The sequence below is a fragment of the Sturnira hondurensis genome, unplaced genomic scaffold (genome assembly GCF_014824575.4).
Source record: "Sturnira hondurensis isolate 20B ecotype Veracruz unplaced genomic scaffold, ASM1482457v3 Scaffold0014384, whole genome shotgun sequence".
In the NCBI taxonomy this organism is placed as follows: domain Eukaryota; kingdom Metazoa; phylum Chordata; class Mammalia; order Chiroptera; family Phyllostomidae; genus Sturnira; species Sturnira hondurensis.
Genome location: NW_028087015.1, coordinates 19,545,002 through 19,567,285, shown reverse-complemented (window position 1 = coordinate 19,567,285; position 22,284 = coordinate 19,545,002). Strand labels below are relative to the sequence as shown.

Genomic DNA, 22,284 nt, shown 5'->3' with positions numbered 1-22,284 from the left:
CTGGAGGAAACCCCTCACGATGAAGTATTATGGAGGCGGGAAATTGGGGATGCACCCCCACCTCAGAGTCTCATGGACCCGGCTTCTTTTCCCAGTCCCTTCAGGCTTCATGTTTTGGATTTGCTTTGTTCTCATTTTAAAGCCATTGCTCTTTGCTGTTCATTGAAGGGGTTTTACCCTGGTGGGAATGAAGTCACTTAGGAAACACCTGTAAGTTGCTCTTAGTGTATTCCTTGGAACCCTGATGTGCCCCGTAAGAGATATACCACATTTGTGAGAAGCCAGATTTATCATCAGGCAGAAAGACAGACAGTGGTTGAGGTGATAAGGAGTCCCAGCCCATTAGGTTATTGGAGGCATCTGCCCTTCTGCAAGGGGAAGTCAGGGCCCTCTTCTTTCCCACTTGTCTTGACATCGGCAGGTGCCCAGCTTGTCTTGTGGCAAATGCTTCTAAAGGGGCTGCTGCTTCTTCAAAAGTGCCCAGCGGTTGTAGGATACTGGCCTGGAGCTCGTGTCCTCAAACTCCATTCCTGGGGTAGAGGTCCTTTCAGTGTCTGAGGGGATTTCTCATCCCCTCCCAAGGCTGGGTCAGCAGGTGGAGCTCAGCCAGCCAAGACCACAGTGGGCTCACATGAGGCAAAGGAAAAGGCCACCCAACCTGGAACCTCAAACTGAATATGGAAATAATGATTAACTATTGAAGGCCTGTTCAGGTGCACAGTCTCCATCTCACTTCGGCTTCTCCACAAAATACTGGGTAAAGGTATAGCCAAGTAGCAACTATTAGGTGCTATTTAGGAGGGAAAAGTAATTTTTAACACTGACCTAAGCAACACACGAAAAGGAAGATCAGCATAGAACAAAAGTATTGCATAATTCATAATTAAACTGAAGGCTACCATTGCCATCTCTCTGTCTTGCATTGTATTTTTAAGCTCAAGAGATAAGATTTGTCTTGAGCTGTGTGTCACTCTTTGTCACTCTAGGCTCTTTCCAGGATTTGTGGTCTTAGAAAATTTCCATTTCCTTGTGTTTGCTAAGAGCAGTGAAGTCTGCCAGACTTCTCCCCCTCCTATGGCTATTTGTTCTAAATTTCTTGGAACTGCAGATTCTCTGTCAGAAGCCCTCACGACTGAACTACACAGAGAGCCTTAGGAGAGAGCTTTACATAAGAAAGCCAACAAATTTTTTTCAGAAACAGGTGTGTTCTGTGGAGGGAAGCTCGAACCAATGGTAACATTTGGTCCTTTAGGGAATTTGGTTTCAATAGAAGTGTCTATACTTCTGCTGGAGTTTTATAGATTAGGGGGGGAGGAGAGGGGTTGAAGGAAGAAGAGAAAGAAATTGGCTTGCTACAAAAGCAACTGTGTTTTAGGGAGAGAAGGAATGATGGAGTAAGTAGGGATAAAATCAGTCACAGGTGACAACAGGGCCTGGGGCAGGGAAGTGGTGGTCACAAACAAGAGTTTGTGGGGACCATGTTTAGTGCAGTGAAATGGGTCTCCGTAAATGCAGGACACAGTCCAAGCAAGCCAGCAACGTGGGGAGATGCGCTGCTCAGAGGCCGAGCACCTGCCTTGCTTTATGTGATCCGTCCTTCAGCAATGGCTAAATGTTCCCTTTGCCTCTCCGCTCCTGCTCCTGTTCTCCGAGTGTCACTTCTCGGCCTTCTCCGGAACCATTACCCACCCTTCCTGACGCAAACCTGCCGACCGAGTGGGCAGATGGGTTGTTTGTGGTGTTTGTACTTTGCTTCATGGATTCAAATGGTCATTGATCTCTAAATACCACAATTTAAAAACTCCCAATGTAGAATGAACTTTTATTAGGAGACATATTTGATCAGAAAGTTAGGACATCAAATAGACCCCCCCCCGGGAGATCAGCATGACTGATGCTGCTGACACAGGGTACACCCCAGAGGTGACTGGGTGCTTTATGATGCTCCCTGACGGCCTCTCCCACCCAGCTCCTTCCACACCTTGACCCCCTTTCTCCTCCTGTCATTGTCCAGCGCTTTGCCCATGTTTCTGTCCTTCCACTCCTGGACTTTTTGCCTCCACCAGGCTGGCTAGCTTCTCCAGGGCCCCTTGGGCTGCACTCTGGTCTGTCCAAACCACACTTTCAAAACAGCTTTGCATCAACAGCTCCCTTTGGGAGACGGGGTGTGGGTGTAGCATGGACTGGAGGGGAAGGTATGGGAGGCACTCACTGGCCAAACTGAGTAGTCTGTGGCAACGACTGGATTCTAGTTGGTGGTCCCCACCAAGACCATTAACAAATTATGTGACAATCAAGACATGGCAGTCTAGGACATATTGACACAATACAAGCTCTGACAAATAGTGGAAAGAAAATAGTGCTCTCTGTATTGGGTTACTCTACGGTTTGTGAGCCAAACAGGTAGACCAATGAAAGGGAAAGGGATTCATTATTAATTTCACCAGGAGAAGAGGTGCAACTCCCTGGCTGGGAGGTAGGTGACTACTGTGATAAGGGAAAAAGAAGAAGAAAGTCGACCAGACAGTGCAGGGGCAGGGGACTTGCAGAGGCTGTGTGTTGATTTTAGAGTGCCAGCTATTTTGGAATGGAAAGAAATTTGAGAAAAACATTCCACGTGCAAAGCTTTAAAAAGGCAAAAAGATAAAGTGGGCAACTGAGTTGAGTCTGGTCTAATTATCATAAGAAGAAGCTGTGAAAAAAGGTCCCCACTTTTTCCTCTGGGCTGTTCAGATGATCAGGGTCACAGTTTTCCAACTGTGTCCTGAGCAACTCTGGATTCCAAGGACTTTGTGCAGGGGCTGCCCCCGTGGGGGAGGAAGGCCATGTTTCAGTGGTGTGCCCCCATTAAAACCGAGGGTCTCTTTTTGATTGTTGGTATAACATAGAATTTGGGGGGTGGGGGAGAGCTTTTATCACTTTGAAAGCCATCAATCTAGGACAAGTCTCAGTAGGATTCCACCCATTAGGAAGAAGAGCAAGGGGACCATCTCTCAGTAGTGTAGCACATCCTGATAATTCATTAGACCCGTCATTACCAAATGCATCATTTGCACCATGTCATACACGGTTATTTGATCCTTTGATTTTTAAAATTTATCTTTTAAATAAAAAAGATGTTTTTTTCCATTTTGTTCCAGAAATATGCTTTAATACTAGTTCCATACCCTTATTCTACTTTTGCAAAGTGGATAATGCGTAATCCGAATTTTTGTGGGAAACACATTCTGTGTTGGCTATACTGGAAGTCCTTGGTGGGATATGAAAAGGTAGAGAGAGGAATTCTTAGATGACTGAGGCAGTGGGTGGGAAGGGCTTGCTCTGGTTTTCTTTCTCTCATTCTTTCAGCCAATGCGTGTCTTCTACGGAACAGCCAACTCCCCAAAGGCAGCTCTCCTACTGGTCTGGCTTGAGTGAAAAATTATGAAGCCTGGGTGCCCCAGAAGGCCTAGTTTCCCAGGTGAAAGCAGGGATTTTCTTTCTTTCTTTCTGTAGTGACAGGAAGGCACAGAAAAAAAGTTTCCTGTTTCATTTAAAAATAAGCCTTATTTAGGCAAAGCAGCAGGATACAAAGTCAATATCCAGAAATCAAAGGCATTTTTGCATACCAGCAGTGAAACATCAGAAGCAGAAATCAGGAAAAAAATCCCATTTGATATAGCAAAAAGAAAAAGAAAATACCTAGGAATAAACCTAACCAGAGGTAAAAGACCTGTATGCTGAAAACTACACAACACTGAAGAAAGAAATCAAGGAAGACACAAACAAATGGAAACATATACCGTGTCCATGGATTGGAAGAATTAACATCATCAAAATGTCCATACTACCCAAAGCAAGTTACAGATTCAATGCAATACCTATTAAAGTACCAATGGCATATTTCACAGACATAGAACAAACACTTCAAAAATTTATATGGAACCATAAATGACCCTGAATAGCTGCTGCAATTTTTAGAAAGAAGAACAAAGTAGGAGGGATCACAATACCTGATACCAAACTGTATTACAAGGCCACTGTAATCAAATAGCCTGGTAGTGGCATAAAAACAGGCTCATAGACCAATGGAACAGAACAGAGAGCTCAGAAATAAACCCAAGTCTCTACGTTCGGTTAGTTTTTGACAAAGTGGGCAGCAGCATAAAATGGAGTAAAAATAGCCTCTTCAACAAATGGTGTTGGGAGATTTGGACAGCTACGTGCAAAAAATGAAACTTGAGTACCAACTTATACCATATACAAAAATAAATTCAAGGTGGATAAAAGATTTAAATATAAGCCATGACACCATTAATGTCCTAGAGGAAAACATAGGCAGGAAAATCTCAGATATTTCATGCAGCAGTATTTTCACTGACCCCTAGAGCAAGGGACATAAAGGAAAGAATAAACAAATGGGACCTCATCAAAATAAAAGGCTTCTGCACAGCTAAAGAAAACAGTATTAAAATAAAAAGAGAACCAACCATATGGGAAAACATATATGCCAATGATACTTCAGACAAAGGTTTAATCTCCAAAATATATAAAGAACTGACACAACTCCACTCTAAGAAGACAAGCAACCCAAATAAAATATGGACAAAGGACTTGAACAGGCACTTCTCCAAGGAGGACATACAGAGGATCCAGGGACACATGAAAGGATTCATGTGTATCACTATTCATCTCTCTGATGGCTCAGTATCACTAGCCATCAGAAAGATGCAAATTAAAACCACAATGAGATACCACCTCACACCAGTGAGAATGGCCATCATAAAGAAAGCAACAAATAACAAGTGTTAGAGAGGTTGTGGAGAAAAGGGAACCCTAGTGCACTGTTGGTGGGATTGCAGATTCCATACTATGGAAAACAGTATGGAATTTCCTCAGAAAACTAAAAATGGAACTGTCTTTTGACCCAGCAATTCCACTGCTGGGATTATACCCTAAGAACCCTGAAATACCAATCCAAAAGAACCTATGCACCCCAATGTTCATAGCAGCATAATCTATGATGGCCAAGTGCTGGAAGCAACCTAGGTACCCATCAGTAAATGAGTGGATCAAAAAACTATGGTACATTTACACAATGGAATTCTATGCAGCAGAAAGAAAAAAGGAGCTCCTACCCTTTGCCACAGCATGGATGGAAGTGGAAAGCATTGTGCTAAGTGAAATAAGCCAGGAGGTGAAAGACAGATGCCATATGATCTCATCTTTAACTGGAACCTAATCAACAAAACAAGCAAACAAGCAAAATATAACCAAAGACACTGAAATTGAGAACGGGCTGACAGTGACCAGAGGGGAGAGGGGATGGAATTTTAGGGGAAAAGGGTGAAGGGTTTGCAGGAGCAATTATAGAGGACACATGGACAGTAACCGTGGGGGTGGGGGTGGAGGCAGGAAGGAGACAGGGAGGGCTTGGGGTGTTGGGCTGGGGTGGGGAGAAATGGCAGAAAACTGTACTTGAACAATAATTTTTAAAAAGCCTTTTTAAATGTCCATTTTAAGAATGTTTTTTCTTACCATAAGAACAGTTGGTGTTTGGTGCTCAAAAATAGAAAATACAGTGAGGCAAAAAGAATAAAATGGAAAATAGTCACTATTTCTTTAAGCCAGAGAGGAAAGTCATGATTAACACCTCAGGCCAAGTCCTTTATGATGCTCTTCCTTTGTCTTCTGTCCCTCCGCTTTCCTCCCGTTCCCCTCCTCTGGTCCTCTCCCCCTCCTAGCTTCCCTTTTTCATATAGATCTTTCCAGATATTTTAATCAATATATAAATATATATCTATGTGACCACAGACATCTGGTTAGGACCTTTGGCTGTAAAGAAGACAGAGGTTAGGGAACGAGGAGCCGTGTGGTCACTGGTGGGTTTTCTGGGACAAGTCTTTGTGGATATATCTGTGGTCGGAGGGGAAAGAGCCAGTAGAATTCCAGAGGGTCCTGACCTGGCAAGAAGAAGGTGGGGTCACTAGTGGTGCAAACTGGAGAAGAGAGGAGGGGAGAGCCTTGACAAAGTTACTTATGGGGTCTTGTGCTTGTGCTCAGGGGTGGAGGGAGGGAGAATGAGAGTGGGTTTGGGGTGGAGCAGAGCAGAGGCCGAGGCATTGAGGGAGTAAACATTCAGTGGACTTTTCTCGATACCGTCAGGTGGGGTGGCACATGTCACCTTTGATGTGCCACCCAGCAGAAGTGTGGACGTCAGAGGGGCAAAGGCCGTTAAAACCAGTCAGGAGAAGACACATTTCACTGTCATTCTAGCCTGTTGTGCAGGTGCGACAAAGCCACCACCTATGACCATCTGTAAAAGAAAAGATTCCAAGTGGAGCGACTATCCACGTGCATGAAAAAGGGTGGATGAGTGAAAAAGGCATGAGGATCTGGTTTAACAATGTCTGGTCACGAAGGCCTGGAAGATTACTTAAAAAACCCACTTTGCTCCTTTCGATCACTTCAAAGCCCATGTTACACGAAATACAAAAGCAATCGCTGCAGGCTGGAAAACCCAACTTGTTGTGATACCTGGTGAGATAACCAGCCAGCTGCAACCTCTTGATGTGTCAGTAAACAAGCCCTAATGGAGAAAGAGTGGATGTTGTGGATGCAGTCAGGTGGTAATGACAACACCTACTAGCAGAATCAAGGAAGCATCCATCACCCAGGTTTGTAATTGGACCCTAAGATCATGGGCTGGTGTCATGGAGGAAGTGGTTGTGAAATTGTTTAAAACACGTGGTTTCAGCAATGCTATAGGTGGAACTGAGGATGATGAAATTTAGCAGGATAAGGAGAGTGACTCTTCAGAAGACACTGGTAATGTAGAAATTGAAGAAGGTGATACTTCTGATACTGACAGTGACAAAGAGTTCTCGGTCTTCTATGATGCATAAATATCATAAATTTGTTACTGATACATAAAATATTTTGTACCTTGTGTTTTGTTCTTGTGCTTTGTAATTATTTGTTACATAAAATGTTGTGTGCCATAATATTTTAAAAATAAATGCTAAAATTCCTTCATAATACAAAGTGGAAGTATTGAAATATAAGTTAAAAAATTAAAATGAAAGACTTTTTCCCCTGAAAATTTGGGCTGAAAACATGGGTGCACATTATACATGGCAAAATATGGTAATGCAAGCTATGTATATAATTAAAAATTTCTACTAGCCAAGTGAAAAAAAGAGGAAAACCAATGAAATTGATTTTAACAACATAGTTTATTTAACCAATATACCCCAAATATTATCATTTCAACATGTCAATATAAAAATTAGTAATGAGATATTTCACATACTTTTTTTTTCCTACTTCATCTTAAAAATCTGGTGCGGCCACATTTCGCCTGCCCAGTAACCACGCGCAGTGTTGCTCCGGAGGGTCCGCACAAGCGTGTAGCAATGAACGCTAACATGGTGAATAAAAATGTCTGTTCTTAGGAGGTGAGGGAGACTGGCCAAACTCTAGGCAGGCTCTTCTGAGCTCTTTTTCAGCCTTGGGTATGTCCTCAAGAACCCGTTTTAGCAAGAATCCTTCAGTAGGATTTTGAAGGACTAGGGATGTAAGAGCCCGAGTCTATGGAAGCGTCTGGCCGCGTGCGCTTTGGCCAGGATGTGTGGGTTCCACTGTCTCTTTGGCTGGAGGAGTGGAAAGAGCTCTCAGCCCTGGAGGCAGACCCTGGCTCTGACACCAGCATATCAGCTCACTGTCCAGGGCCTGGGTTTCAGCATCCACGGCCCTCAGGGTCGCTCCCTGTCTGTATTCTTTAGGATGCCCAGTGGATTTCCAGTCAGCATTGAAGAGGGAATCCTTGGCACCCCAATCTCCTGGGCTGTGCCAGTTGAGTCCGTGCTGTGTGTTTTCCCTTCCTGCCTTGTGAATTTTAGTAATTAACACGAATATACCTAGAGGCGAATTCATGGTGCAAGCAACTTATCTTATTTTATTTTTTTATTATGGGAGAGGCATTGGTAAATAAGATTATGTAGAGTGTACAATTTTATGTTTCATCATCTGTATATTGTATTGTGTGCCCACCCCCCAAAGTCAAATCATCTTCTGTCACCATGTATGTGGCCTCATTTAGCCTTCTCCCATCCGTGTCCCTCTGGTAACCCACCATACTGTTGTCCATGTGTATGAGTTTTTGCTTGTTTTTCTTGTTTGAAGCAGTAATTTAAAAATGCATGAAGGAGTGCTCAAAGGAAATATTTCACTACATACACGGTCTGGCACAAATAACGCCCCCTTTTAATTGTAAAATCGTAAGTATGTGTTTCTGTAACATAACAATATCACACTCAAGCACACCATATGACGTTTTAGGTGAAATGCTCAAATTAAAACTATAAATTATTACACCTATATTATTCCCTACCAGCCACGCTCCAGCAGGCGTTGCTTCTGCCGGACCCTGTATTTCATGGCAGTTCACGGGCAGTTCATCTGTTACAGCACCGACCAGTTAGCTGCCCTTTGCAGCTGAGGGGCAGATTTCTGGGTTGTATTCTGTTCTGTAGGAACCAGCCGTCAAGTTCAGCAACAGCTACACTCAGAAAGTCAAGAAATCGGAAAATAGGAGCTTAGGAGAACAAAAGTTAAAATTAATGGGAAAGAATTGTCAGAAATGAGAGTTAGATTAGAGAATTAGCATTTTTGTTGATAAGAGTAAGTAAAAGCACAGCAATATTCTCACTGATAATATTTTCAGTGTTTCAGCTTTTCAGATCTTTAAACCTGAAATTTCTAACAACTCAGCCCATTACTTCAGGCCCCTGTACAACCTGATCTTCAGAACTCTACTCGTGACTGTTTTCTTTCAAGGTCAATGGTATTTGAGTTATGTGTTCGAGTATTTGGACTGCCTTAACCTTGGACTTCAAGGTTGGAAAGTTATATCTGGTATGAAATATTAAAGAAATGCCCCAATTATGACATGCATATATCACAAAGTAGCTAATGCCATCAAAAGAAAGCAGACTATGTTGTTTCAACTTTTCAATTCTTTAATGCTCTAGAAATCACTTTGACACCTACATGTAAAATATACATTGGCTATAGACATATTGCTGGGATTCGCTATATGACAATGGAGTACAGGCATTTTAAAAAAGAAAGATATATAGTTTCTTAATAACTAGATCTTGCTTACTGCCTTAGTTAACGTTACCAATCAGGAGAACAAAATAGTTTTTTGTAAAGCTATTTTTGTAAAGTTTTTATGTAAAGCTTTTAGGATTTCTTTTTAAAGGTATCTTAGTAATTTTTCTCTAAGCCTTTTTTTCTTTAAATGAGGAAGGAGCTGTATTTTCTATTTTTAAATTCCAGTGTGTTTTACATTGATATGTGACATTATGTTAGTTTTAGGTGCACAGCATAATGATTCGATATTTGCAACTATTATGAAGTGATCACCACAATGAGCCTTGTTAACATGTCACCACACAGTTAAGTTTTTTTTTCCTGGTGATGAGAATGCTTAAGATCCACTCTTAGCAACTTTCAAATATACAATACAGTGTCGCTAACCGAGGTCACCGTTTCCATGACTTGTATTTTATAAATGGAAAAAGCCTTTTGGTAAAAGTAGAATTGAAGTGGTTTTTTTCCTGCTTTTAGAAGTTGCATTAAATAAGGGTACCTGGCAACTGACGGCTCCTCCCCAGTGATGAGCCAAGCCATGAAAACATCTCAGACTCAGCCTTGCTGTGGCCGCCGTCAGGCTGCTCCCTGAGGACAGAGGGAAGTCCTGGGGGGAAAGCAAGCCGCCCGGAGGAACACAAGGGCTCCTGTTGGTGTGTAACTTATTCTGAGTTGAGAAATCTGCATGACCCAAGGCAAGGTTTCCGTGCAGAACAGTATTCCTCAAGACACAATAGTGTATAGTTTATTGCTTTTTTTTTTTTTTTTTGAGTGAGAGCTCTTTTGCTGAGTGGCTGAGTGTTCCCAGAACAAACAAACCTCTCAGCCCCGGCACGTCCAGCCAGCCCACTTCACTCTCCCTGCTCCAGCTCGCTCCTGTGAGCTAGAGATCCGATAGCCCAGGCTGAAGTTGCAAGCTCCCCGTGGCCACACACCCACCCTTCATGGGGTGGCTGGTCTTGCCAGGAAAGAAAAGGAAAGAGAAAGGGTGGGAAGGCCTAGGCAAAGTCCTCCCAATAAAGGTTAATCGCTGGTGGTGACAGCTTCTCACACGACTGGACAGAACACGCTGGGCAACTGGGCCGCGCTTGCTCCCAGCTGCCTGTCACGGTACTGAGAGTAAGAGGTGACCTCTTTATTTTTAGAAGGGCACAGTCATAATAACTCGGGGCTTAGCTTCATTCAAGGCAGGCAGGCGCTTTGGGAGTTTGTAAACACCTACTTTCTGAGTAAGGCAGGAGTGCTTTTTTTTTTTCCGAAAAGGAAAACTGGACTACTGGTTTTTTCCCTCCTGATAGTCATTGCTCGAGTGGGGAAGAAAGCACTGTGGCGCCGACGTGCTGCAGCCTCCTCCACAGTTTGCGTATTTTTAAAGGGCAGAGATGCCTGAAGGGGAGGACTTGGGACCAGACAAAAGGTAATTACAAAGTATATTTGCTTCCTTTGGAGTCCATTTCATTTGCTGGTTATCTTTTAAAAAATGTGCTGACTAGTTTAAATGAAAATTAGAAAAAATAGAATGCAATACCTTAACTCCAGGACACTGAATGTTTTGTTTTGTTTTGTGTTTGTACTATGAAGAAAGACAAAGTTAACTTAAAATACCCTTAGAAACATGAAAATAAGTGTTTTTCTTTAATGAGGAAATGATGGTATGAAATTTAAAATAATATTTGCCCCTATACCATGTTAAATCTACTTGAATTTTTTGATGTTTGATTTTTAACTTTAGATGATAGTTGTTAGAAACCTAAGCTAGAGAACATTTGGTAAAGTATTGGAGTTTCAAAGATGCGTTGAACATTTCTAAAAGTTAAACTATATAGACCAATGTACCAATTATTAAAACACTTTTAATAATTTTTAATAATTGTTTTAAAAGTATTAAACCACTTTTTTTAACCACAGTTCTTATCCTTGCAAATGTGGTCAGTTTAAGTCTTTATGCAGAGCATTAATTGTGTCAGTGTTTTTATTAATATATAGCTGTAAGAAGAGGGGATAGAGATGGGAAAGGAAACCAGCAAGTAATTCCTACTAATATGATCACAGGTTGTGCCCGTGTTGAAGGCCTCCACCTCCAGCCCCATGGCCGTATTAACAAAATTTGTATGCATCACTTTCCTTGGAATTCTAGTTAGGGCCATGGAAATTAGGATAAGAAGTAGAAAGGGAACAAAACAGAAACAAACTCAGAGGTGTGGAGATCAAACTGACGGCTGCTGGAGGGGGGGGTGGCCAGTGGGTGAAAAGGGCGGAGGGATTAAGTGCGAATGGGCAATTACCAAAGAGCCGTGGGGCAGAAGGCCCAGCTAGGGGGGTGGAGTTGTGATACTGTGGTGACTGTGCTGGCCTTGCGGGGTGATCACCTTGTAAGTGACAAGAATGTCTAGCCACTGTGTTGTATGCCTGAAACTGACGTAATATTGACCTGTGGTCGAAAAAATATTTCTTTTCATTGTTAAAAGAGGAAAAGGGGCTATTGACAATTTTATTGTCAAAGAAGGTGGAAACTGGTGGAAACTGGAAGCTCTCTAGGAACAGGAGTTCCAGGTGTTGTTGTTTTGTTGTTCGTCCCTTTAAGATAAGCTGCCCTTTCCAGCTATGATTGTATGATGTGTGTCTGTGTGTGTACGCGTGTTGATTACAATAAGTTGTAATTGTGTCTTTAGAAACTCCTCCTTTCTTCTCCATTGTTCTCGTTTTTGTTTTCTTCCCGATTTCTCCCCAATACAAAGGGGGACATTAAGTTGACAAATAAATAATGAAACAGTTTCCTATATAAAATGAGGCATTAAATCAAGTACTTAAGGAGGGCATTTACAGAAGTGCCTAGATTTAGGACATGGACTGACTGACTAATTAATAAGACAGTTTCAGGGAAATTTAAAGTCAGTCTTGGTTTTGAGATGATGGGGTTGATCTACCTACATTGTTCGCATCGCTGCCGCCTAGCACATTTTAGTGTTTCCAAAATCGAGCCTTTCTCTTTTTCTCTTAGCCTCTTGGCATTCCCACAAGCTCCCTGATAGACATTTGCACAGAATAGGCATTTCAATAAATAATTGTTCAATGAGATATGTGGTTAGCTCATTTTAATACTTGCAGTGAATGTGTAGGTGGACTGATCATTTGAGACAGAAGGGAAAGATTTGGCAGAAATGTAAATCATCATCACAATTAAGTAATTAATTGTGGATAATTATAAATGTTTTGAACGAACAGTTCGTGATGTACATGGAACGTGAGATGGTTTTCTAAGACTTCTTTACTGGTTACAAAGGACAAACAGACAAGAAGGAGAATGTATATATATATTGAATAATAATTATTATTACTAAGGACCGATGAAGTAATGTACCCTTGCTCCCCTTTTTTATTTTGATGCTGAGACTGCCCGCCCTTAACAGTTTGTGGTCTCCTGCACAATAAACTTTGCTTTATAGTTTTTTTTCTCCTGGTCTGTGCAGAAAGTTAGAAAGGGCACCCTGGACAGGGTGAACCTTTAGGGCTAGGCTGGAAATAAAATATGACGTTTGAGAGAGAATTTTGCTCATGCTAAATTTGAGATGAAATGCCACTGGACGACTCTGTCGGTGCCGCTTCCAGAAGAGAAATGACTATTAAAAGTGACAGGCCTGCTGACAACACTTGCTCTTGGGGCTCCCGTTGAGTCTCACATGCAGAATCTGAGTTACCCCAGTCCCGTTCTGGGATTTGGTGACCTGAATTGCTCTGTAATGGGCAGTGAGCTAAATCTGAACGAAGTGTTTTAAACCAGTGGACACCAAACGATGGGGAGCTTTGTGAGAGTGTTGGCATGTGTGCCGTAGGCCCCTGTGCCCGATTGCTGTGTGCACTCATGGCCAGTGGCTTGGAATCTGCATTTTATATTCACCGAATGCACAGACATGAACAGAACTGTCTGGGGCAGGAGGGAGCCAGAGGACAGACCCTCTTCCTCGCCATGTATCTTGTTGCTGGTAATAGACACTCTGGTTTTAACCTCCAAAGACTCCATCTCAGTCTGCGTCTCAAGGTCACGAGATGAGGGGAGAGGGTGTGAAGGAATGCCACGTGGAAGGAGAGTAAGGAAGGCGGAAATCCAAGCAGGAAGCCAAAGAAAAAAAGAGGTGGGGGAAGTGCCTGTGGGAGCTGCCTGGAGCAAGAAATATGAGGATAATTAGACTCCAGCCAGAGGCCCAGCTCTATGGGGTCCCTAGTCCCACCTGATTTGGGGCCCCACCATAGAGGTCACCATGTAGGCCCTAGATGCAGTCCGAATCTGGGTGGAGGGGTGTGGACAGGTGAAACATTCCCTATCCCCGCAGCCGGCAAGGGGATGGACCTCAGGCCACCAGGGCTGAGCTCAGCAGGAGTCTTAGAGAAGCGCGTCCCCATCAGGCCTTCGCATCCACCCATTCGCTCTGTGTGTGTTCATCAGCGCAGCACCGGAGCCAGGAGCTATGCCACCTGGGGGGGCGAGGGGCGAGGCCCCTGCTCTCATGGAGCATGTGGCCCGAATGGGGGAGACAGACACTTAAGTTAAAAAAAAATGGAGAATATTTCAGATAATAAGGGCTAACGATATATTTAACATGGAGATGTGGGGGAGTGCCTGGCATGCGTGTGGTGAGGAGCAGGGCCTGGTGAGTGGGGAGGTGCAGAGGAGCCTGTGGCTGGGCCTTCTAGGGGATGGATGGTGTGCTGGGGAGGGGGGGAGGGAAGCCATGGTCTTAGCGTTTGTTGATTCCTCTTCAAGACACCCACACAAGGTCCCTGAAAGTGGAGCTGGGCAAGATGCACAAAGTTGGTTCTGGAAAGCCTGTGGGGGTCAGCTCCAGCCCACAGCGACTGTGTGTGGACACAGGGTTGGCGTTTAATTCTGATGCTGCTGTCTCTTCTTCTTGGATATACCTCCACGCCACGGGAGCCAGGCAGTTCTTGAAGGTCTGTTTTTCTTCCACCGTCCAACGTAGTCTTGGAAAACGTCTCTCCGGCGTAGAAAATGTTTACCACTTTTGAAATCCTGCTTTGACCCAGCTGAGCTAATATTTGAGAGTGATTAAGAACTTCAAGAACAATGCGGTCCGTCCCTGCCGCCGGAGCATATTTGTGTGTGGCATCTTAGTCACCAGTTAACAAGCCGCCTGCTTCCCAAACCCCTGCAGCTGCCCAAGTCCCTGTTAAAGCTGATGTTTGTTTTATAAACACAAGTGACTAATTTTTTGTCATCCCTCAAATGTGCTGAAGGTCTCTTTGGTCCCTATCAAAGGAAGGAGACAGCTGCTGTGTGTTGGGCCATGGGAGGGGCTGTCCCCGGGCCGTCCCTAAGCAATCAACAGAAGCTGTCCCTACAGAGGAAAAGTCATGGTGTGTGTACTCCCAGACTCGTGTCCCCCCGTGGGCAGCTCTGTGTCTAGATGGATCCGGTCTCGTCTTACTCTTCTTACTGTGTGCGTCTGGGACCTGCAGAAGGTGTGGGAGCTCAAGAGCTTCACTGAGGGGCAAATCTCACACGCAGTGTTGTGCTCCCACTAAAAGGTGTTAAAGTGGCTCATTTGGGGACATAAAAACAGTATAGGGAGAAGTGGATGTAAAGAAGAGATGATCAGCCATCGTCTTACTGCCCCCAAATAATACTGGGGTATTTCAAGTATTTCTTAGGTTCTTTTTTTGGTAAAGTTATAATTATATATGATACATACAATTTTAGACGCTGTTGCTTTTTTTTCCCCCCTCATGAGCATTGCCCAGTAACCTTTAACGTTTGGAAGCCTTTTTTTAAATGTCTGCAAAACATTCTATCCTTTGGATTCTTCTGCATTTATTATTATTAGTAAATTATTGAACACTGTTTTGCCATATAAATGAGAGTGAGATTTATATGGCAAAACAACGTTCAATAATTTAGTGACACCACTTAATGGTTCTAAGGAGGGGATGATTCAATCGTAGGCATCGGTGTGAGCTGCCAGGTTCCTAAGGCCGTCTGTGGTCTAATCCTTGTGAGTATCCCAGTTACAGCCATGACGTACGTGGATGGCACTCAGTGTGTGCCGTCCGTCCGCTCTCCCTAGGTGGTGGTCTTGACAAGAGTCGATGCAGCATCGCCCAGGGTGTTCCTGGTTGGTCTGGTCTGGGTGGGTTGCGTGTTTTTCATGTTTGGTGCAGGACCATGAGGGGCACGTGTTTGGTTCACATTATTTTTATCCTTTGTAGGACTGCTTTCACCCAAGTAAGTGTGGGGGTTGGGCCGCAGGCCTGTGTTACGTGAATTTACGTCTTCTAGCAAGACACAAGGATGTCTGCCCAGTGCGGCTGACAGTGAGCTAAGTATCCACAGGAGCAAGTTCAAGTTCAGGACAAGTGTGCATCTCTTGTGCAGTTGGTTTGTTCTAATTTATGAGTACTGTGAATCTTCTAAATGATCATATTTCGTCTCTGATGCCGTTATTGGGAGGTGTAATGACAGCTCACCTCTAGCAGGTATATGGAGCCCTCCGAATGCACCTCTGTGCTCTTCTTCCCCTGGGCTATTTCCTTTCCCATCAGGCCCTGCAGTGGCCTTCCCTTGTAGAGCCACTCCCTCCCCCTCCCCCGCCCCTCGGAGGCTGTGATGGCTACATACTAAGGCATCCAGCCGAGAGCCCCTGTGTGGGGTGACACCCACCGCAGGCTCTGCCTCCAAGCCGTGGGCCCTGGGATGGGGCTGCATCTCCTGGATGGAGGTGCACTATTTCTACAAATGCCTCTTGCAGACCAAGGGTTCTGCTCCCTCGGGTGCTTGCTTTATTCCTTGTTTTCTGAGTACTTTTAGAGGCCACCTACAGGTCTTTATGGTCTGGAGTGAGATACAATAATTACCAATAGAATAGCCCTTGCCACGTGCAAATCAAATATATATACCTCTATATGAAGACACAGAACGTGAAGTCCTCCATTCGCTTAGTTTTTAGTTGGGGACTACGGGACGTAAGCGGTCCAGTTCCAGAGGCGGTCCACTGAGGCTGGACAGAGGGTAAGAGAAGTGCAGGGACTCAGTTGGGGGTTTGGGAAGCATCAGCTTGTGATGGCGAGAGAAAGTTGGCTTTGACAATCAGTAGGTTTCTTCAGCAATCTAACTTCTCTTTCAGCTGAAATCTAGTGACGTCGCAGTTGGTTTGTGCGGCTGATTGGCCATGTTGCAGCCTAGTAAGAACGGGTAAGAATCAGCCAGACTCAGAGGAAGGACCTTCAGGCAGAAGGGTGTTCAAGCTCTTGTTTTTCTGTGTGTGTTTTAGCTGTTCTTGTGCAACCACTGTAAACTCTCGATGGAAAAATAAAAAGGACCTCCTGCAGGAATATGGGTTTCTGGCTCTTTGGCCAGAGTTTGTATGATTTTATCCAGTGCCTTCTGTGAGAATCAGGCAGAGTGGTTTTAACCCTGATTTGTTCCTACCCTATTTTTTTCTCTTCTTCCTCTCAGACTCGTTCATCCACTCTCTCTCTGATCCCTTGCTCCGCCCCCCCCCACCCCCCATGCCTCACACCACGGACTGCCTTCTCTCACCCATGGTACCTGTTGTCTGTGATTCCAAGTTGGCAAAGACGAGAGGCAAAACATAGATGGAGCAACGTCAGGAAGTCCATCTAAGTCACAGAGTGTCCTGATGCTGAAGTTGGGAAACAGGGGGAGGGTCCCAGCCGCCCCTGGGAGACGAGCACAAGTTGAGGTGGTGACCAAGCAGGCAGTGGTGTCATTCTTAAAAGGAGGCTCCTGTCAGTCTTCCAGGCTGGCCACACTCCCCCCACTTCCTCAGATGCAGCCTCATTTTTGCAGGGTTGGGCAGCCCTTGGTGTGATTGTCACCCACAGGGTAAATGCCACCAAAGGCTATTAACGATGTTGTTCTGGGGGTTTCCCAGAGTTTGGGAGGAATCCAGACTGTGGCTTCTTTGACTTAGACGAGGGACCGCAGTCGTGAGTGCCCCCCCCATGTTAGCCGAGGGGAGGGAAAGGCTCAGACCCCCCAAAGTCGGTGCCCTCTCCGTGGTGACTGATTTCCGGAGGCTGCTGTGTGTCAGGGCGGAGAGCTGCTCGGACAGCCACGTGTGGTGTTGCCTCAGGGGGAGTGTCATGCAGTTGTTGACATCACTCGCTGGCTGTAAACAGAACGAGCAGCCGTGGACTTCTGCTCTGTGACCCAGGAAGTGACATTTCGTGGGGGTGTTTTCGTTGAGCTCTAGGCAAGTGCTTTCTTCGGAAAAGAAAACAAGCCCGTCTGTCATCTTCGGATTACACCTGCAAAGATTAAACCTACAAATCCTGTCTTTAGACAGTATTCTGGAGTATCTTGTGGTGTGAGGGGCAGAAATCTTTCCTTCCAAAGAAAGTAAACTGAGCGTGGATTCTGAATGGTCATACTTTGTCATAGTCATCAATATATTGAAGGCTTTCTTTTAGGACTATGTTTGTGTTGTGAAGGAAGGCTTTGAGATGCAGCCTTTGTTATGAAAGGAATATTTATGTAGATTGGTTATAAACCTAGAATGAATCGACTTGCTTGCTGCAACAAGGAGAGATTTGCTCAGTAAACAAAGGCACAGGCGGCTCGGACGTCGGCGATGGAGGAAGGCGCTGACAACCCGCCTTGGGCTCGGCAGACGGGAGACTGGGAAGCTGTGTGTTCCCCAGGCAGGGCTGAGGGCTTGACAGCAAATGGCTTCGTGCTGTCTTGCCAGCTCCTATCAACTGGAAATGATGCCTGGAGTTCTGATAAAGATTGTGGGGCTTTGTTGGGAAGGTTCTGGAAAGAAGCAGATCGCACATTAGTGTGATCTGCCGTGCCTGGGGAGGGTGAGTGGGCGTGTGAGTGAAGCTCATGGTGCCGGCGTGAGGACAGGGAGGGGCGGGGGAGCAGTGGGAAAGTGATCTTTATTCATTTGATGTTGAAAGACTCTGAAGTTTTCATTGATATTAGTGGCACCTTGGCCCCCCTTCCTCACTAGTTACTGATATTCTGAGCTTGCGAGGGTAGAAACTTTACCTAGGAAAAGTCTGAAGTTTAGATGCCTCTTCACTAAATCCTGGATGAACTCCTAGGCCAAGGTCTATTTTAAGATCAGAAGGAAACCTTTCTCCTTGTAATACTTCACAAGTCAAATCTGGCATAGAACAACTTCACCAGTATTATGTCAAGAAATTGTGTGCTTCTTTTTCATTTATTATTAGCAACAGGGCTGTTTTTTATCCAGACGCTGTAGAACAGGCATGGAAGGTTGGTGGATTGGAGTTGGAAAGATATGGAGAGACCTGGTCCTGGTGCTGCCCTCCCTGGCTGTGTTTCTTTCTCCCATGTAAAATGGGGGCATTTACATACATTGTCAGGTTGTGGTGAGGCTTGCACCATGTGATAAAGCTCCTAATGTAGCTCCCAGCACTTGGTACGTGCACAGTACCTAGGGGGTGTTGTTACAGTAGAAGCTCTTTGAATGGTTCCCAGTCAGCTCGTTGGGTTGATCAGTGATCTCCGTCACTGCTGAACAGCCACATGGCTGAGGCCTAGGACACCTTGAACCTAGCAGGCCAATGCAGCCTGGAGGCCAGATCCACCCTGCACCTGTTTTTGTAAATAAAATTTTATTGGAACACAACTGTGCTCTTTCTTTTGCATAGCGCCTGCAGCTGCCCTCCTCCTGTAATGGCAGAGTTGAGTACAGAGACTGGATGGTCAACAAGGGCCAAGTTATATTCTGTCTGGCCCTTTTCAGAAGATGATTGTCTACCCTGAGTCTGGTATAAAACTGCTCCGACCGTATGAGTTGTGTGCTTACCTGACTTTGTGTGTTATTCACAGATCTCTTTATGCCAATGTTGTTGCTATTCTAATTACATCATTTTCATTATAAATTATGTAAACTGATGAAATAAGAGATCAAAAAGAATGTTGGGGGGGATTCTTCTGTTTGTTCCCAAATTCCTAGTTTCTTCTCTTCCTTTGGTAATAGAATCTCAAGTTTCAGCTAGATGATGGCCACCAGTAATTGACTTAAGTTTCTAGGCTCTCTTGCTGCTAGGCATGGCCATGTGACTGTGTTCCCGCCAGTGGGACGTGGGGGGAAGCTCTGCAGGCAAGTCCGGGCCATGACTCTAAGGGAAACGGAGTGCCCTCTGACTCCTTTTCCCCTCCCTGCTGCAGTGTGGGTGGGGCGGCAGGAGCTGAGTACCTGTCTTTGTGATGTCGCGGGTCTCTGAGCAGCAAGATGGAAAGAGCCTGGACCTTCAGCCTATGGAGATCCCACGTAGCCCAGGCCCACGCTGCTCTGCTGGACGAGGGAGGAAGATGAAGCGGTCTCTTGTTTAAACCACTGTCACTGCGACATTTGAAACAATTGGTCAACTTATATCTTAATACGTAACAGCTGTTTACCTCTATGAAACCAAGTTGAATGCACTGGAATCAGTAATGGCAAGTTGCTAATAAACAGTGCTTTTTTTAAAAAGTGGACAAAACAACTAAAAAGGTTGGTGGAGGGGGGAGCATAAGAATGATCCTTTATGTGGGCTGTTTGACTTATACATTCTTCTTCCTCTTTAAATAAATGAGTAATCAGAGATAGTTCGTGGGACTTTATTTCATGCAAGGACACCGTTTTGGTTCTAGTCGGCAGTTTCGCAGTGCTTACCACACGGATACATAAGTGGTGCTTTTCGGATTGAGTTGACTGCCCCGAGGGTGCACTGCTTGGTTTTGTTGGACGGGAGTCAGCATTCAGGTTGTTCCCCAAGTATCAGAACATTTGTACCGATTCCATGTTGATATGGTGTAGAGTTAATGGATAATCTGTACTACCTTAGATAAAGGAAGAGGGAAGTCATTTGGTACTAAAAAGCAGCCTAAAATGGGCCATTGTTGGCAATCTGTAAGGATGTGGAAGCCCTTTTTTAAATGCTGTGATGAAAATCTGAGAAAGGATTTACCTCCTCCCAGGCTATGAGGCCCAGCGGCCGAGCAGCCCCCTCTGTTTTTGGTAAATTTACCTTTACGTTCTAACCCCCATCTCGTTACATTCTAACCTCCAGCTCATGTTTCCAGTGAAATCATAGATCTTGGATGTGACCAGACAAAGAATTTCTAGTTTCTGTTTCACGGGAAGAGAACAGAGCCGTGAAAGTCGTGGCAACGAGGCCACCCTCGCAGATGGCAGGACACCTGCCCTGGCCTTGCACTTGCCACAGGCCTGGAAGTCAGCGATCCTTTGTAAAGGAACAACGAAATTCCGTACCCAGCTCCGAGTTTCTCTGTTATGGGACTGCGAACGTTGGCATAACCTGGATTTGACATCTTACATTTTCAGCACCCTCACAGCCTCCGGAAATGGAAGTTCCTGGGTTTTTCTCAGCTTATTAGGAGGTCTGTTTGCCAGGAACAACCTTTTTAAGTCTGCGGATCTGATCCTTTGCCATTGGAACTTGAAGAGTTGCAGATAGCCACTAAGATTCTCTTTTAAGGGATATTGCCAGCTTTAAATATTTCTCTTACATATTAACATTGATTTCAAAATCTCCTCTTTCTATAAGAAATATTGCTTATTTCCTTAAAGTGGAGGACGTTACTCAGCATTTCCCTAAATTCAGCTTCTCAAGCAAATGTGCGTGGATAGCTGATTACGAAATCCTTGAGCAAAAGGTGCTCATTACCCCGTCCACGGCTCATGGGCCCTCTGATTTGCTGAAATATTTCAGAAGTGGTGGGGCACGATCCAAAAAATGTCCAGTATCCAGTCTGGTCCGGCTCCTTATTTACCAGACCCAGAAACTCAGATTCCTCCCGCGGGTTGGTCGGAGCCCCGAATGGAGCGATGTCTTTGGTCACGGTGCTGCTGACTGGCATATTTTTATAGTCCCACATTCTCTAGCGTAATTTGTTAAAAGAACATTAATTTTATTTGCTCTCCGGATTCCCAAGAGTCAGTTTATAACAGATTTCACAGAGTCGATTCATTCCTGGCTTCTTTGGGGATATAATGCAGTGAAAGGGAACTTAATTTTTAAGTGAACCTAATCACACTTAGCCCTTGGGGTGTCTGGCAGCTGTGATGTGTGCAGGGCTCACTGAAACGCCATGATGGGAGTGGCGTTAACCAGAACAGTCTGGTTAAAGATCACGTCAACTAGAAGGTCTAAGGCTTTTTGCGTACGACAAGAGAAACAATGGCATATATCTGACTTCAGAACAATTGTCTTTGACAGAACCCAACATTTTTTTTCATTTCTTGAAAATGCATTGTGGTTAATGAACTAGAAAAAATATGCACGGTAGATTGAGCTCTGATAAAAATATAACTCTGAAGCATAGAATATATTCAGAGGTAGCAATTAAAGGGTGTGTAATATGTATATGGGTATTTCTATCTCCGTCTTTTCTTTTTTGCCTAAGTTTTTTTATTTCCCAGCCACATAATCTGTCTCTCATTGTGTGTTTGTTTAAAATAGCCATTGTCATTGTATGGCTTAATAATAGGTGGATTGCTTTGGCCACCTGGCTCCGTTGGTTCCATTTTGGCCGTGGTCAGTTCCCCGAAGGCTCGCCTATGCTTGTGAGGGCCCCAAGTAGGTCAGGATAAAGTGTTTTAGTAGCACGTAATCGATCTGCTTAGTGGGGTGGACACAACTCTTAGAATGTCCAGGCCCAGTTAAATGCTATTTCACTGTAGTTTTGTCCTTGTGGTTCTGGATGGTTCTCACTTGGGAAAACTAAGTAACTGAGGTCGATCAAAGAGCTGTTTTATCCCACTAGAGGATCTTACCAAGTCTGTTCTGTGTAGCTGAATTAGAGAGTGCAAGCAGCGAGTGAAACAGTAATAAACCGTGTGTGTCACAAACAAGAAGGCATTTAAAATTTTACCGACAAGACTAGCAAATCCAGTAAACAGGGTCCTAGGTGAAGGGAGCAAGGTGTATGGATTTAACATTGTGCTGGAGGGAAGGGGTAGGTTTGAACGACACACAGCCCTTTCCTTGGACCCTGATTTAGGGAAGCTGACTTCCTGGAAATGGCTAGGATATTGGGCAAGCAGGTCTCCAATAGGCTTGGCCGTTTTCCACAAATAAAGCACACGTGGCAGCTGTCAGATCCTCCTGAATACCACTGGCCAGAACTTGACC

At 44.6% G+C, this 22,284-nt stretch overlaps 1 protein-coding gene across 2 annotated transcripts in view; it reads left to right on the top strand.

Annotated features, from left to right (window-relative positions):
• RETREG1 (reticulophagy regulator 1) overlaps nucleotides 1–22,284 on the top strand; it is a 113,351-nt gene that overhangs the window by 71,694 nt on the left and 19,373 nt on the right. The window contains exon 1 of one of the 2 annotated variants that reach the window (XM_037063035.1): nucleotides 10,281–10,552. The exons of the other annotated variant lie outside the window; for it this stretch is intronic. Coding sequence (XP_036918930.1) covers nucleotides 10,518–10,552 — 35 coding nt within the window. The 5' untranslated portion in view covers nucleotides 10,281–10,517. Of the gene's footprint in view, nucleotides 1–10,280; nucleotides 10,553–22,284 lie in introns of those variants that run through there. 2 annotated transcript variants of the gene reach the window in all.